Genomic DNA, 15,922 nt, shown 5'->3' with positions numbered 1-15,922 from the left:
ATGAGATGATTGCAGCAGTGGGACTTCATCTTATCACAGGGCTGTGCCTCAAATCCTTATTTTAAATCACAGGCTACTCCTCAGCTCTCCCAACTGCCCTTCCCTACTTCATTTATTATCACCAGATATATGACATTTTCTATTTGTTTCTTGTCTGTCTCCATGACACATGGATTTTTGCCAGCACCCTGATGGAAAAAAAAATCAACCATGGGATTATTAAAAAAAAAAAAAAATCCTACGTTTTTTGAAATAAATGCTGAGACGGGAAGTAGGCCCACTAGCTTTGCTCAATATACTTGTGAATTTATACCTCGGACACACTTTTTATAATTACTACCATCACCATCGGTAGCGGTAATAGCTGCTATTTATCGTGTATTAATAAATGTATTACATACATTGTCCTACAAAGCAGGTGCCATTGTGGACCACGCACAAGGAGGAAGCAGCACAGAGAGGTTGGATGCCACTGTTAGGGCATGGAGCTGTGCATAGCATGCCTGAGACCATACCCCGATCTCCCTGACTACAGAGCCTGTGATGCTATCCCAATCCTCTCTCTCCACCCTTCCGGGGAGAAGCAGGCTTCTGGGGGCAACCCACAGCAATGGGACGATCTTGTTACAAGACTTCTCTACGACGATCCCATAAAAGAAATGTTTACTTGGATTCTTGCCCACAGGCTTTCATTTTCTAGCAATGAAGACTTGTAGGCTCTGTGCCCTGGTGAGGAAAGGGGGGAAGAAGGGAGAGCCGAGACAGCACCTTCAGCGTGTTCTGAGCATGTGGTCAGATAAGTAAGGGAGTGGGGACGCCATGATTTCCCTGGAAACTTAAGATAATCAATAGCTATTACAGGTTCATTACAGTGTATCAGACAGCACCTGGCTTGCAAGAGTAAGACTTTCTGTCCTTGCTCAGAACAGCTCCAAGCACTTGGTATTCACGGACAACAAGGTAGGTGAAAGGAAGACAACCCACAAAATGGGACTGTTTTAGAAGGGCTGAGTTCAGACCCCAGTTCTGCCACTTGCTGTTGTGCGACCTTGGGCAAATCACTAAACGTCTCTGAGCCTCACTTTCCTCATCGGTAAAACAGAAATAATACTACCTACCTCAAAGAGTAGTTGCTAGCTTCAGATGGAATAATGCATGCTATGCAAATGTTAGCTATACTATCCTGCTGTGACACAGGTATGGCCCTTGACATCTATTAACCTCCCCCCACCCCCAAACAAAGCCATCTGGAAGCCTCCTGTGGTGAGTATCTGCTACAAAATATTGTCTACCTAGCACTATGCCTAATTCCAATATTCCTTCTCTCTTCTGGAGAGCGGACCTCTCTTTACTTCATCCCCGTGGTTCAAGTGGGGGCTGACCATCCTGGTCCCCCTCACTGCAGTGACCCCTGCTGGGCCAGTCGAGCTCTTACCCAGGATTATTTTTTAAGTAGGCTCTACACCCGACGTGGGGCTTGAACTCACAACCTCAAGACCTGGAGTCGCATGCTTCACTGACTGAACCAGCCAGGCGCCCCTTACCCAGGATTTTAAATACTGTACTTGGTGGTGAAACCTGAGAGCTATAGGGTCCCATCCGTGACTGTGCAGCAGAAGCTTCTCAGGGAGGATGGGGGGCAGAGACGAGGAGCATCTGACTTCCTGGTTCCGGGCATCTCTGAGGCCTGGCTTGGGTATATTATCCAAATAATTTCCCTTTATATGCAGATGTTCAGCAGAGTTGAGTCTCCATTACTTACGATCGGTAAGAGTTGGTATCAATTGGGTATGATGGACAAGAGGAAATGATTCCAAGGGGTCTAGTTTAATGGCCTTAAAGACTGTGATGACCATGCACAGAGGTGCTGGAAGATGGAAAATGCAGGTGAAAGAAAGCAGTATTTTTATTTGAGGGTCCAACTGACATTCATATCTAATGTCCAGCAAGAAGCTGCACGTGTATGCCTGGAAATGACAATGGAGATAAGGTGTGGAGATGGAGGTGTGGTAAGGCTCTAGGTATTTGGTAAAAAAAATTAATGAAAAAAAATGAACACTTCCAATCACCATTTTTGCATCTTGTAATTCTGGAGTACCATACTGGTGGTTTTATAACTGTTTGTGGGCCGTTAAATATTTATCCCAGTTTTCAGCTGTCCTGCAATTTTTGCTCCGTTTGAACTAGTAAAAGCCAAATTGTGGCAGGTGAGACTTCATTTTTTTGTAAAGGGTGCCAGCGAACCACCCAGTTTTCAAGCAAAGCCTCGAGGTCCCCCCGATTCCTTTCTCTCCCCACTCCGATCCTTCAGCAAGTCATTGTCCCACCAAAATCCAGCTCAAATGGACCTCCTCGCTGCTCCTCTCCCCGCACCTGTCTATGCCTGCATCACGTTTTGCAGGCCAACCACAACCACCTCCCGAATGACCCCTCAATTCCTCCTCTTGTCCCTCAACAGTCCATTCTCCACACTTCTGCCAGAGGCGTCTTCCTGTATCCTATGTGATCCTACCGCTCCACTATTTCATTTGCCCGCTGACTTCTCACTGAGCTTTGAATACAAACAAATTCCTCATTTGGCCTAGCGCGGGGCCTATGTCATCTGGTCCCTCCAGCGTGTCTCTCCCCGGCCCACGGAATCAGTATTTAGTAAAATACAGTAAGAAGGTGCCGGGAGAGGCGTGTCTAGGATCTATGTCTGCGCCATTTTTCAGTTTAAGGTGAAAACAGTTAACGCCCTTCTGAGGAAACAGACCCTCTCAGAACTATCTGGAGACAATCTGTGAGGATGGGAGGCAAGCTCCGGCCCCAGGGGAGACTTTCTACAGAGCAATATGAATACAATGACTCATTCAAGGTCATACAGATCAAACTCTGGAACACAAATCTAATGGTTAGATAGTCCCAAGTCCAAGTGCATTTTTGGACTCTGGGGTTAAACTGGTGCCCAACAGGGTTTTCTGGGGCAGCTCACTATCTGCGTTATGTACACAGAGTGAAGCAGTACCTGCGAGCGCCCAGTAGGCGGTGCCCACACATTCGTTCAGCAGGACAAAGGCCACCAGCGACATTCCTCCGTTCATCACACCCACCAGGAAGCGAGTTATTGCAAAGAACTCATAGGAGGGGGAAAACCCATTTGCAATGGCAAATAAGATGTCAAGAGCAAAACCTGGAATAAGAGGAACAGCGGTCAACAATCCAGACACAAGACAGCATTTGATCAAAGTAACAAATTATACTCATTACGTTTGTAAAGATAAATCTTTGTAAGCTTAAATTTTCTGAGCCGTGCTCTTTTAAAACTGTAAAAGGAAACTGTAAAGAAAAACCGAAGTTTTTCTTTCTTCATTACAAGTGGATACCTGTCCATCATGCACCGTTGTTATTCACAATAACGTTGGAAATGGAAAAATCCCAGCTCAGACTCAGCTTGTCAAGAGAACTCCACCGAGTCTTACACAACACAGTTGAACTGAACCGACACACAAGATATAAGGAAATGGATCCAGTACTCTGGTTCCATCTCTGTTCTCCTTAGAACCATGGTATAAATTAGAATTCAGGAGGTGCCGAAAGCACCATCATTTCTGAAAAGCTTAACTGCAAATACATGGCCTTCCTCAGGTATGCTGCTGGTCCTTTTAACACGCTTTGCCAGAAGCAACTCTGGCTGCGGTGTGGCCTCCTGCCAGTGTAATAAAAATCAGTTCTGTATCCACATGGCAATTTCCTGAGAACCTTAAGGAAAGAGTCCCCTTGTTATTTCCCTGAGAACCTTCAGGAAATAAATCCTCCTAGTCAGTTCATGAACAGTCTAACACGTTACCTGTGAGATAGACTTTTTTCCTCCCGAAGCGATCTGAAAGCTGACCAAAAGAGATAACTCCCACGAACACACCACTGAAGAAGAAAGAGCTTGCTGCGCTGACTTTGTAGGATCTGTTGGCAATTAAAAACCACTAGGGGAAGAAAAAACAAAAGGGACACTGAGATCACAGAAAAGACGGATGGACGGAGTTAGCTATTAAAAAAAAAAAAGAAAAAAAAAAAACACAACAGATGTACAACCAAAACTTGAACACTGGAAATTGTCTACTGCATGACTTATTACTAACCAGGATTTGGTAGGTCATCTACCTTGGATAATATCCAAGATTTTGTCATCAGAAACGCTAGAATTCATTATTATAATGTGCTGCCACAATACTGTATACACATCTTATCACAACACTGAATACGGTATGAGGGCTACTTTTATATATGCATTTGGTGGCTACGTCCCTCTTCTTAAGCCCCTGTATTTTTTTTTTAAGTTTATTTGTTTATTTTGAGAGACAGAACATGTGCATGTGGGAGGGGCAGAGAGAGAGAGGAAGAGAGAATCTTAAGCAGGTTCCGCACTGCCAGCATGGAGCCCAATGCGGGGCTCAAACTCAAGAACTGAGAGATCTTGACCCGAGCTGAAATCAGGAGTTGGATGCTTAACCTGCTGAGCCACCCAGGTGCCCCCATACAATAGAACATTATGCAACCTTAAAAGGGAAGGAGATTTTGACAAGCTACGACAGAGATGAACCTTAACCTTATGCTAAGTGAAATAAGCAGACAAAAAAAAAAAAAAAAAAAGACAAATATTGTAAGAACTTATTTATGACTGTAATATTGTGATTTATAGTAAGAAACATATATTTGGTCTTCGTCCCCTATTCCTAGCACACAGTTCCTAAAAACGCTTGTAATTTCCTACAGAAATATTTAGTAGTTTTGTTCCCAGTTCCTGAAATAATTTCAGAGCAATAAAGGAGAGGCTGTTGTTTTAACAGCCTCTTTCAACCACACCTGAGTTTAATAAGATCACTTTTGGAAAGCTCCTGGTTGGGGGCTCGTAGCCAGGGGAACCCTCCCCTATCTCCCACCCCCGCCTCCGGGAGGGGGTGAGGGACTGGAATTGCCGATGGCCAATAATTTAATCAGTTACGCCTACATAATGACACCTCCCCAAAAACCCAAAGGGACAGGGGTTCGAAAAGCTTCTCAGCTGGTGAACACGTGGAGGAGCTGGGAGAGTGGTGCCCTGGGAGGGCGCGGGAGCCTGCGCCCCTTCCCACCACCTTGTCCCGGGCATCTCTTCCATCAGGCTGTTCCCAAGTTATATCCCTTGGAATAAACCAGTGATCTGGTAAGATGTCTTCCTGAGTTCCGTGAGCCGCCCTGGCCAATTAATCTCTCCCGAGGAGGACATTGCAGGGACCTCTGATTTCCGGTGGACCAGAAGCCCAGGAAACGAAGCAGACTCACATCTGGCGTCTGAAGGTGGCGGCAGGGTGAGCCTTGTGGAATCAGTGGGAATCAGTGGAATCTGATGCTACCTCCAGGTGGATGGTGTCAGAACTGAGTCGAGTTGTAGGACATCCAGCCGGTGAGGCGGAGCTGTGTGACGTGGGAACCTGCCTCACCTGCCCCCACAAACCCTACCTCACGCATCTGGTGGCCAGAAGGGTCCATGGTGAAGTAGTTGACAGTAAAGGAGGCACAGGGGGAAGGTTTTTCCTTCACCTGGAGTAGTCAAAGCCAGAGACGGAAAGTCGAAAGTCAAATAAGGGTTGCCAGGGGCCGGGCGAATGGGGAGTTACTGTTTAATGGGAACAGGTTTTCAGTTTGGGATGATAGAAAAGTTCTCGAGATGGACGGTGGTGATGGTTGCATGACATGTGTATACTTAACACCACTGCACCCTCAAAACGGCTGAAGTGTTAACATTTTATGTTATTTTACCACAATAAAAAAAAAAAAACACCTTGAGTACTATTATCTTGTGGTCTAGGGAAACTTATGAACTTAAAGAGAAGGCAATCACCCCTGCTTAAAATGCTATTATATGAAACCCTGTCGGCTGCTGTGTAAGGTGATATTTGGTTATAGAGGTAAAAGTGAACCTGCATCACAGAGACAGAGAAGCAGGAAATGCTTCTCTCTCCCCTTCGCCGCCCCCTCTCCTGGAGTCCCCGAAGACAGGCTTAAGGAAGAGCCCCAACACGCAAGGAGGAGCCCCCCCCACCCTCGGCTGTCCCTTTGCCTCTTGGACCTCCCTTCCCACGCTCTGACAAGCAGTCCTCAAGGCTCAGAGCACATCTGACTTCTCTCTTCTTGTATGGCGATAGTGAAGTTCTTGACCACACAGCTTCTGGACATCTCTGTGCAGCAACAATAACAAAATTCATAGCAATGATGACAATAATATTCCCTGGAAAATAAACAAGGGTAACGCCTCCTCACTAATGCTGGACTCGACTTCTGAATTCCCCGGGTCTTCAGATGCAGTTCTTAACGAGGTTAGTGAACTGGTTTTCCCAGGCCCTTGTGGATGAGAAATCGCAGACTAGGGTGTCACTGCTTTTAGAAAAAGTAACCAGGAATTACTGCTCCTGGTGGCAGTCATGATTCAAATAAGAGGGAAGGAAGCGGTGTGACAAATATCTGCGATATGTTCTAGACAGGTTTCCGTTCGGGTATTCAACAAATATTTTATTAGTTTCTACTGAAGGTTGACAACTACACTAAACACTGGGAACACAGACTGAGTAAGTTGGACATGGTCCCTTCCCAAATGGACGGTCAGTGCCAGTGGAATAAACACACAGGGATAGACTAGGAGGGCAGCTCTTCAAATCAGGTAATCAGGGAAGGCTTCTCTAGGGAGGTGATGTTTGGACCTGAATGATGAGAAGTGACCACTCTGGAAAGCTGTTCAGGGAACATGAGAAGAAGTGCCCCTACCCTAAGGTGAAGGTCCAGCAGTGCGCCTCCAGCAAGTGCTATGATGAGGCCAGACAGGTGCATGGGTGTCAGATCACACAGAGCCCTGGGCCATGGAAGGAGCCAAATTACTCTAGTGCAAAGGGAAGATGTTGGATTACTGGAATTCTGTTTCCAAGGATCACTCTTAGAGAATGCATTACAACAGAGAAAAGCGGAAATGGGGAGGCTAGTGCATTAGCTCAGGAGACCATGGTGGCCTGGATGAGGGCAGAAGCGATGGGGATGGAGAATTACAAGGACTTGTGATGGATTCCGAAGGCAGAAGTGGCAGACCTTCCTGATGGATGACACAGGGTGGGGGACGGAGAATCAAGGGCCTCACCTAAGTCGTTACCTTTGGCCACTCTGTGGATGACCTTTATGGAGGTGGAGAAGGTGGCAAGCGGGGACCAGCTATGTGGCGGGAAAGAAAGAACTCTGTTTGGACTTGCTGAGGTTGGGATGCCTATAAAACATCCAAGTGGCGATGCCGAGCAGAAATCTGGACACGAGTCTGGAGCTCCAGGGAGAGGTTATGAGGGTTTAAGAGGGTTTAAGAACCTATAGAGAAGGAAGAGGCTCAGGACTGGGGCCCAGGACACCCCCATGTTCAGAGGCCAAGGAGAAGAATGCCCATTATAGCAAACTCACAAGTAGGACTCAAAGACGTAGCAAGAAAACAGGGCGGAATGTGGTGTCGGAAACTCTACAAGAAGAAATTGGATGTGGGGAGGAAGGGGTGGTCAAGCGCGTGGAATGCTGCTTAGAGGTCAGGTGAGATAAGCACAGGGACATGCGGTTATATTTAGAAACAAATGGACACTTCAAAATAGCAATTGCGGTGAAGAGTGAATGGAAGCCAGACTGGAGGAGGACGAGGAATTGCTGGCAGCAGTTCTGTACAGAATGGTTTCCAGAAGTTTTGGCTGTGAAGAGGAAGCAAGAAATGGGACAGTGTGGGGACAGGTATGCGGGACAGATTATTGGCTTGTTTTCTTTTAACATGGGTGCATCCTGATGACAGTGAGTCAGCAGAGAAGATATCCCTGCAGAAGAAAAATATCTGGAAAAGCAGGAAGGGATGGGCTTGAGGGTACAGAGCGGAGAGGTTAACCGTTCACAGAAGCCGGGAGATGTCTCGGTAAAAGGAGCCAGAGAGGAAAGGCAGAATGTGGACTCAGAAGCAGGCAGTGAAGAAACCCCTGCCTGATTGCTTCATTTTTTTCAGTGAAATATCAAGTGAGGCCACTAGCCGAAGGAGAGTAGAAGTGGGGGAAGGGGGCATTTCAAATTTCAGGAGGACTATGACGGACTCCTCTGAGGAAAGGGACGGGACCCTTTCAAGGGAAATGTTGCAGGAGACTGCCGCGCCATGGTGAATATACACTTGAGCTGTGTAGTTACCAATTTTGTGAGGAGGATGTTGGGAGTTAAGCTTACACAGAGTCGGGGACTTCTCAGGAGAATTACAAAGAGAGAGAGGCACCAGGGCGCTGTGGGGATTCACAAACGAGTGATCAGTATAATACTGGAATATATGCTGTTTAAGGAGAAAAGCAGGCATAGGGGATTGTGGGTAGAGGAATAAATGTCCTGACCAGAAAAATCCCCTACATCATTAACCTCCCTGTACTTCCCATTCTTGCCCTGACGGAAGCTTGGTGGTCCCCTGCAGAAATCACTCAGTGAACCGGATCCCTCTCAACTGGAGCCTGCTTTTCCTTTTCCACCCATGGACCTGAGAGCCTGGGATGGGAGAAGATGGCCAAACTTCAAAATCATCAACTCACCTGAAGGTCACATTACCAGACGGCGTAATCCACTACCCTTCTAGAGCTGACAGAGATGCTAGCTTGTTTTGAACAGTAGCCACTCTCCCTCTGTTCCATAGTAATAGCATGTTTACTGGGCATATGGCTACCCAGATTGAAGACTAATGTCCCAACCTCTCTCACAATTAGGTATGACACGTTATCAAGTTCTGCACAATGAATGCAAACAGAAGCACCATGTGGCAACTTCCAGGACTTTGTCTTAGGAGACGGGTGATTTACCCATTGCCCCTTCTTCCTTTCTATCCCACTACTCAGAATGTCCATAGGGAAGCTGGGGCTCTATCTGAGGCCATGATGAAGAGGGCCACAAATTAAGGATGGTGAAGTCAAAAGCTGAAGGAGCCTAGGTCCCTGAGAACACTGGGGTAGGGCCCAGGCATTGGCATATTTTTTAAGTTCTCCAGATGATTCTCCTAGGCAATCAGGTTAAGAACCCCCATCCTAGACCTAGTCATCTTTAATAGCTGTATCACCTCTAAAACCTTGATCGTGAACATCTTACTCTCCTTCTACCCCCTTCTCTTACAACTCACTTCCCCCAGTACCCTGCTCCAAACATTCTTGAAGCTCTTCAAGACCCCAGTCACCACACTCTACACTAACTGTAGAGTGACTCAGTATGGCCTGAGTCAGCAAAAGAGATTCAATCATAGTAAGAAGCTCTGATTTAAGGATCGGTAAAGGGTAAAATATATTGTAAAGTTCACATGAAAGAGTTCTGGAAGCTGAAGGATAAGCTCTATTTTGTAAAACAAATTAGTTATTTTGGATTACAGATAGTTCTACTGTAGAATTTTCAATTCATGAGGAATGTCTACGGTGACATTTTTCTAGGTTGAAAAAGAAATCCAATATTACATATCCTGTTGGCCTAGAAAAGAAAGCACCATATTTGTCATAGGGATATCCCTTCTACAATGGCCAATAAACAACACCTCATTGTATTGATTTTTAATATCCTGAAGTTCAAACAACTTCTTTTTATATTTTTTAAGTTGTTGGTATTTGCTTTGATGTTTTTATGCCTTTAAAATGTGGTCTTCACCTTTGGTCCTGATTATCCCATACTTCGATTTTTACTAGTCTGTTTCTTTGACCAAGGTGTTCAAGCTCATACTGATCTGTTTTGTGCTTAATTAAGAAGTGGCTAATCTGCCTTCTCAATAATCAACTGTTCTGTTGATCACATTTGTAGAACTCAAATCCACCAAGAAGGCCATAATAACCATTCTTCCAACAACTGGAAAGCTGTCGGCTTGGATGACAGTTTTAGGATGAAGTAGCCCACAAGATGCATGACCAGCAAATTCCAAATTCTGATTCTCAGTTTCATGTGTGAAAGTAATTTCCAGTAATTCTTCTTCAGGTCAATGCTGGTTGGGGTAATGCACTTCCTTAGTTCTCCTGTAATACGTTCAGGAATGGATAAAAAAAAAAAACCTAAAGGCATTGTCAAATTATTACAAAAAAGAAAAAAAAAGCAAATTATGGGTGCCTGGGTAGCCTAGTCAGCTGAGCATCCAGCTGTTGGTTTCAGCTCAGGTCATGATCTCATGGTTTGTGGGATCGAGCCCCACATTGGGCTCTGCGCCGACACCATGGAGCCTGCTTGGGTTTTTTTCTATGTCTCTCTCTGTTTCTTTTTCTGCCCCTCCCCTGCTTGTGCTCTAACTGTCTCTCTCTCAAAATAAACCAATGTAAAAAAAAAAAATTAAAAAATTAAAAAAAAAAAAGCAAATTAAAGCATACAAAACTGAAACCCAGGAAAACTCCTTGACAGATCTAGGTAAACTGGGCATGGTTGATTTAGAAATGTCAATTCAGGGACTTAGGACAATGTGTTTACAACCAGCTTTCCATATGCACCACTCCCTAACACATGAGATTTTGGTTTGTTTTGTTTCCAACTTTTAAAACTTTTCAAATATACTTTATTTATCATATACCTACTATGTGATCTAAAGACTTCTGTTTTGTCAAAGCTCAGACAAGACACACTAGGACCGTGATCCCTATAGTATTCAAGAAGATTGTACTGGTGTAAGGTTTTGGAAAGAGGTCACTCACCAGACTCGACTCAATTGCTAGCAGTTTTCTTATCCCTTTGGCCAATACTTAAACCAAGGTAAAATCCAAACCAGGGTATCACCAGGTCATTCCAAACTAAACTATAATAAACCTAAACATGGCAACCATTACATTCTCAAAGAGTGTGTTTTTTATGAGGCATACATTTATAAATGTATAAGTCACTCAAATCCTTAACTGGCTAGAGAGTACTGAAGGGATGACTCTCTTATTATTTTAAGTGACAAGTCAAATTCCAAAGCTAGAATGTTCTTTTTTGTACAATTCATTTGAAACTGAAAAACTACTCACAAGTTGAAAAACCTGGAAATCTTCTTTTCCCATACATTAACAGACAAGAAAGAAGAGAAAGACAAAATATTTTCAGTCTTTCAGGATGACCTAGATAAATCCATTTCCGTCTTATAACCAACATCTGTATTTTTGTTCATATGCTTACCAAAATCATTGAGTTCATCAGCTGGGCATTTATTATACTGTATTTTCAAAAAGAATTTGAGGGGGCTAGAACTAAAAATGTGGGCAAAATCATTCACCCATCTAAAGAAAGTAGCCCGGAGGGAAAATCAGACACCAGCAGCAGGTGCCTCAGACATAAAAGGTGAAAGGAACATAAATATGGTGAATACTGGCGTGGTACAGAGCCAGGTGCCATGCAGAGCCATCCAGCTCTTAAGGATGAAAAAAAGGCAAGCAAATAGAAGTAAAGAGTGTTGACTATTAACTGGGTAGCAGGGAAGGATCCAGGAAGATTTTTAATATCTGGATTCTTATTGCTTAGAGGCTTAGAAGAAGATGTCACTTCCTGTAAAGGGATAAAGTATTATGTGTGTCAAGAAAAGGTGTTTTAGCTGTAACACAGAGATTGGAACAGACCCATCAAAGGTCATTATGGTGATCCAAGCCAGCCAGGATGGGGTGGGGGCCTCAGAGAAGAAAATGGATTCAAGATGGAAACAGAGATTTGGGTTGAGCCATCCATAAACAGCTATTCTATGACACCAAGAGATCAATCACGGATTGAGTGAAGCTGGAAGATGACTTTTTAAAAATTTTTTTACTTTACATAGTGAAGAGGGGGAAAGGAAAAGGGAGAGAGAGAATCCCAAGCAGCCTCCCTGCCCAGCGTGGAGCCCGACGCGGGGCTCAAACTCACGAACCGTGAGATCATGACCTGAGCTGAAATCAAGAGCTGGACACTCAACCAACTGAGCCACCCAGGCATGCCTAGAGAGAAGATGAGTTTTAAAAGAAGTAACAAAATGTATTTTTAGCATCTCCCTTGAAATCATCAGACCTTAAGCTTTCTGGAAATGTCACAAGTCAATTCAGTCCTTTTTTCTGACATGGCAGAAATAGGATAATCTAAAAAAATTAATTATTGCTTCAAAATGGACTGCATGCTTATACAATCCTAAAAGTAAAATTAATGTCCAAGTAATGACAACTGCATATCAAAGATATATCAAATGGAAAGGCACAGCACCTTATAACCAGATAATTAACAACTAACCAACTTTTGCATAATACTCTCCCCTTATCCCAACAACCACCTTTTAGAATTACATATTTATTATTATTAATTACTTCCCATTTGACGGATGATGCAGCTGCAGCTCAAACATGATCACACTAGAGTAAGCCTTGGGGACTGTACCTGACGCTGACATCGGTCTCAAAACCTCCTTCTTTGAGTACTATATACTCGAATTAGTTAACTAGGACAACTGTGGGGCTAAATCAATGAAATAACACTATATTTAAGCGTGTTAAATCCCAAGCACAGAAATTCCCATATACCAGGGAAAGAGTTTCCATTTCTTAACCCTTAGCATGTGTTCCATCCAGGAGACTATGGGAAAAAAAATCAACGATATTAGAACCAACACTAGAAACATGTAGGTTTTTGTGGCTCAGGGTAACAGAATCAGGGGCTCCTGGAAAGGAGAGGGCAAAGGGAGGAAAGGAAGGTCCTGTGTCAGATATGAAGTTAAGGTCACATGACCCACGGGTGTGAGGAACATGAGAAGGCTGAGAGCGAGGAGAACAGAATAACATACTTAAAAATCAACCTCCAGGGGCGCCTGGGTGGCTCAGTCGGTTGAGCGTCTGACTTCGGCTCAGGTCATGATCTCAAGGCTTTGTGAGTTCGAGCCCCATGTTGAGCTCACTGCTGTAAGCGCAGAGGCTGCTTCGGATCTTCTGTCCCCCCACCCTCTCTCTCTCCCCTTACACTGCTTGGGCTCTCTCTCAAAAATAAATAAATCTTAGAAAAAAAATAAATCAATCAACTTCCGAAGTGTTTTTGAGGGTGGGCAGGGGAGGGATTTATCTCATTCCATGGTGCATGTTTTAAATACAAATATTTAAAATGTCTGTATATTTTTAAAATATTTCACACTTTTTAAGTAATCTCTATACCCAATGTGGGGCTCGAACCCCAAACTCCAAGATCAAAAGTTGCATGTGCCACTGATCAAGCCAGCCAGGTGCCCCCAAATTTCTATACATTTTTTAAGTTTATTTTTTATTTATTTTGGGTGAGAGAGAGAGGAGAGAGCACATGTGCAAGCAGGGGAGGGGCAGAGAGAGAGGGAGAGAGAGAATCCCAAGCAGGCTCCACGCTGGCAGCCTAGAGCCTGATGCGGTGCTCAAACTCATGAACTGTGAGATTCACGACCTGAGCCAAAACCAAGAGTCAGATGCTCAACTGACGGAGCCACCCAGGTGCCCCCCAATTTCTGTATTTTTAAATGAACTTTTATCATGTACTCTTTGACATCCTCATATACCCACATGACACAAAGGAGCTTTTTTGCTAGCTTGCTTTTTCCCTCTGCTGAACAGCCCCATGCTACCTCACCCCTCCGTACAGCACTAGAACACAGATTATAAGATGCTTCCAAAAATCGGTCAGGGCTATCAGGAGATGAAGAAGCAAGAAGAGACCCTCTTAACTCTGAGAACTGAGTCACACACCCAGCGTCTGCCCTGGGCAACTTCTTACCGGCTCTGTCAATGTCACAAATTTGTCTTGTCTCTGCTTCGGTTTTTTTCCTGTGATCTGAACTGCCCGCTCCTCCCCCTTCCATTGTAGGGTGACATTCCACGGAATGAGGGTTGAGAAACATGCTGTAGCCACAGACGACTCTAATGGAAGGGACAACACGTTATGTAAACAAAAATCCTTTAGCCTAAGCTCTTCCAAGCAGGGGGTCATTTCCCTTCCCTAAGGAGGCTGCGCGTGCCTGTCCTTGTCTTGGCCCTCAGCGGTGAAAACGAATAATCCCTCACTCACATGTGAATAATACAGAGCCACTGTCCTGCAGGGCCCATGGAGGGCACGGCTCCCCACAGGGAAACAAACGTTCATCACTCGACTTTGCGTGAAGCCTGGCACCTCCAGGAACTGATTGCCCCCCCCCCCCCAGTACAGCCCTCCACCGCTCACCCCAGCCCCCCTCGTCCCTGGTGGGCTCCTGTTCACCCTTCACGGCCCTGCCTGGTCCACCGAGTGGGTCCATCTCCCTCCCTACTTTGGCTTCAAGTATGATGTTTGGTGAATTACACATTTCCTTGTCTCTCGCGTAGGATGCCATGAGCTTCTTACAGCCCTATTTGCGTCTAAGTGCTTACCTGTTAGGACCAGCACTAATTAAATATATGCTGAATTATTCATGCAACAAGAGTGAATGATGTGGGTTACAGGCATCTTCATATACAATATCTTGATGTCACGACTTCAAGGACTGAGTTGTGCATTTATGGACAGGCAGGGCAGGAACGGCCTTACCAGTCACCCAGGGGCCACTGAGTGGCGCTCTCGTGACAGGAAGGGAGAGGGAGATCTGGAATCAGAGGGGTCTCCTAGAGGACATAGAGAATACTTTGGCTTTATCGCTAGCCTCCACATTAATGAGAAAGAAAACTATGGAGGAAAAAAAAATTCCCAAACGATGGCAGTTTTCTGCCTAGAAAGGCAAAGTCTGTTCCATTGAAACACGCTTCCCAAAGCCTGCTTTGGGCGAACACTGTGAGCGGTCCACAAATACCTGCACTGAGAGAAGTGTGGAGGGTCTGCAGGGGGGTAAGAATGCTGCCATGAACAACCCACAGACCATCAGTGAACCTGCAAGCCAGGCAGGGGCCGTGGCAGGTCTCAGAGTCGCGTCCAAGCCCCTTGCCTGGCTTCTGTGTCTCTTGGAAAGGTGAACTTGTTCACAAGCTTGGTGTCCACCACGAGCCCCGACCTGGACTTCCCCAGAGGGGGAACAGACCCCCCCCCCGCCCCCGCAACCGTGGCACAGCCTACTTTCTTCTCCCAGCAGTCCTGGCAGGCTAGCCAGAATGGGCAGACAAGACTGGGCATGTGTTTTCTGACAGAGCTGTTTGTCACTGGAAGTCCCGCTTTAGGGAAAATCAAGTCATATTAGAAGTGCCGTAGCCCTACCCAGACTCTCGGCTTGTCAGCAGCTTCCCCGACATGCCTGCAGGACATCCGTGAGGGCTCTGCACAGTGCTGGTTACGGTGGCTCCGTAGAAGATTCTGGATTCTCTGCTACCAAGTCCAACCAAATTTCAGCCCTCCGCCATCCTGTATGTCCCATAAAAATATTTACAGCCTCGTGCAGGAAAATCTCACTTCAGTAGAAAATGCGGTAACAGAGGCCTCCAGTGATTCGGGAGTACTTGGCCAGCGTATTTCAGAACAGTTTCATGGTGATTAACTAACTTGCTTCATTTCAATGTAGTTGTCACTCTGAATTACCACTTAATGGGTGAAGTGTGCAGGCTATAACAATCAGTAGTGCAGGCATAAGGAAGCAAGACATTAAAAAAAAAAATTAGCCCCTAAAGCAATTATTGTAGTGAATTTTTCAAATAGTTTTAATACTCGGTCCTTTGACCCGAGGGTATGGCTTGGGGAAAATATATTAATCTCAAGATAATAATCAGTCAATTTCAGTTCTTCGATATCTACAATGATATTAAAGATTTCAACCTTACTCTTTTCGGTTGCAAACATTAATTAAGCATGATAATTGTGTGTCTCTGTGATATTTGGTACTTTCTGAATGAGTCAGAGCTCAGGGAATAATTTGGTTTTTTTTATTTTTTTTTTTGTTTGCTTTATTTTTTTTATTTATATATGAAATTTATTGTCAAATTGGTTTCTATACAACACCCAGTGCTCATCC

At 44.8% G+C, this 15,922-nt stretch overlaps 1 protein-coding gene across 3 annotated transcripts in view; it reads right to left on the bottom strand.

Annotated features, from left to right (window-relative positions):
* SLC22A15 (solute carrier family 22 member 15) overlaps positions 1-15,922 on the bottom strand; it is an 87,092-nt gene that overhangs the window by 36,216 nt on the left and 34,954 nt on the right. For all 3 annotated transcript variants that reach the window (XR_005788908.1, XM_040471409.1, XM_040471410.1), the window contains exons 3-4: positions 3,830-3,962; positions 3,008-3,172 (exon numbers count right to left, since the gene is read on the bottom strand). Coding sequence is in view for 2 of the 3 variants with exons in the window: in XM_040471409.1 (XP_040327343.1) it covers positions 3,008-3,172; positions 3,830-3,962 (298 nt within the window). In the remaining variant the exon portion in view is untranslated. The remainder of the gene's footprint in view (positions 1-3,007; positions 3,173-3,829; positions 3,963-15,922) is intronic.

Source organism: Herpailurus yagouaroundi, unplaced genomic scaffold (assembly GCF_014898765.1).
Source record: "Herpailurus yagouaroundi ecotype Mexico unplaced genomic scaffold, PumYag 77, whole genome shotgun sequence".
NCBI lineage: Eukaryota > Metazoa > Chordata > Mammalia > Carnivora > Felidae > Herpailurus > Herpailurus yagouaroundi.
Note: the sequence above shows the minus strand (reverse complement) of the source record. Positions and strands in the feature narration are given on the sequence as shown.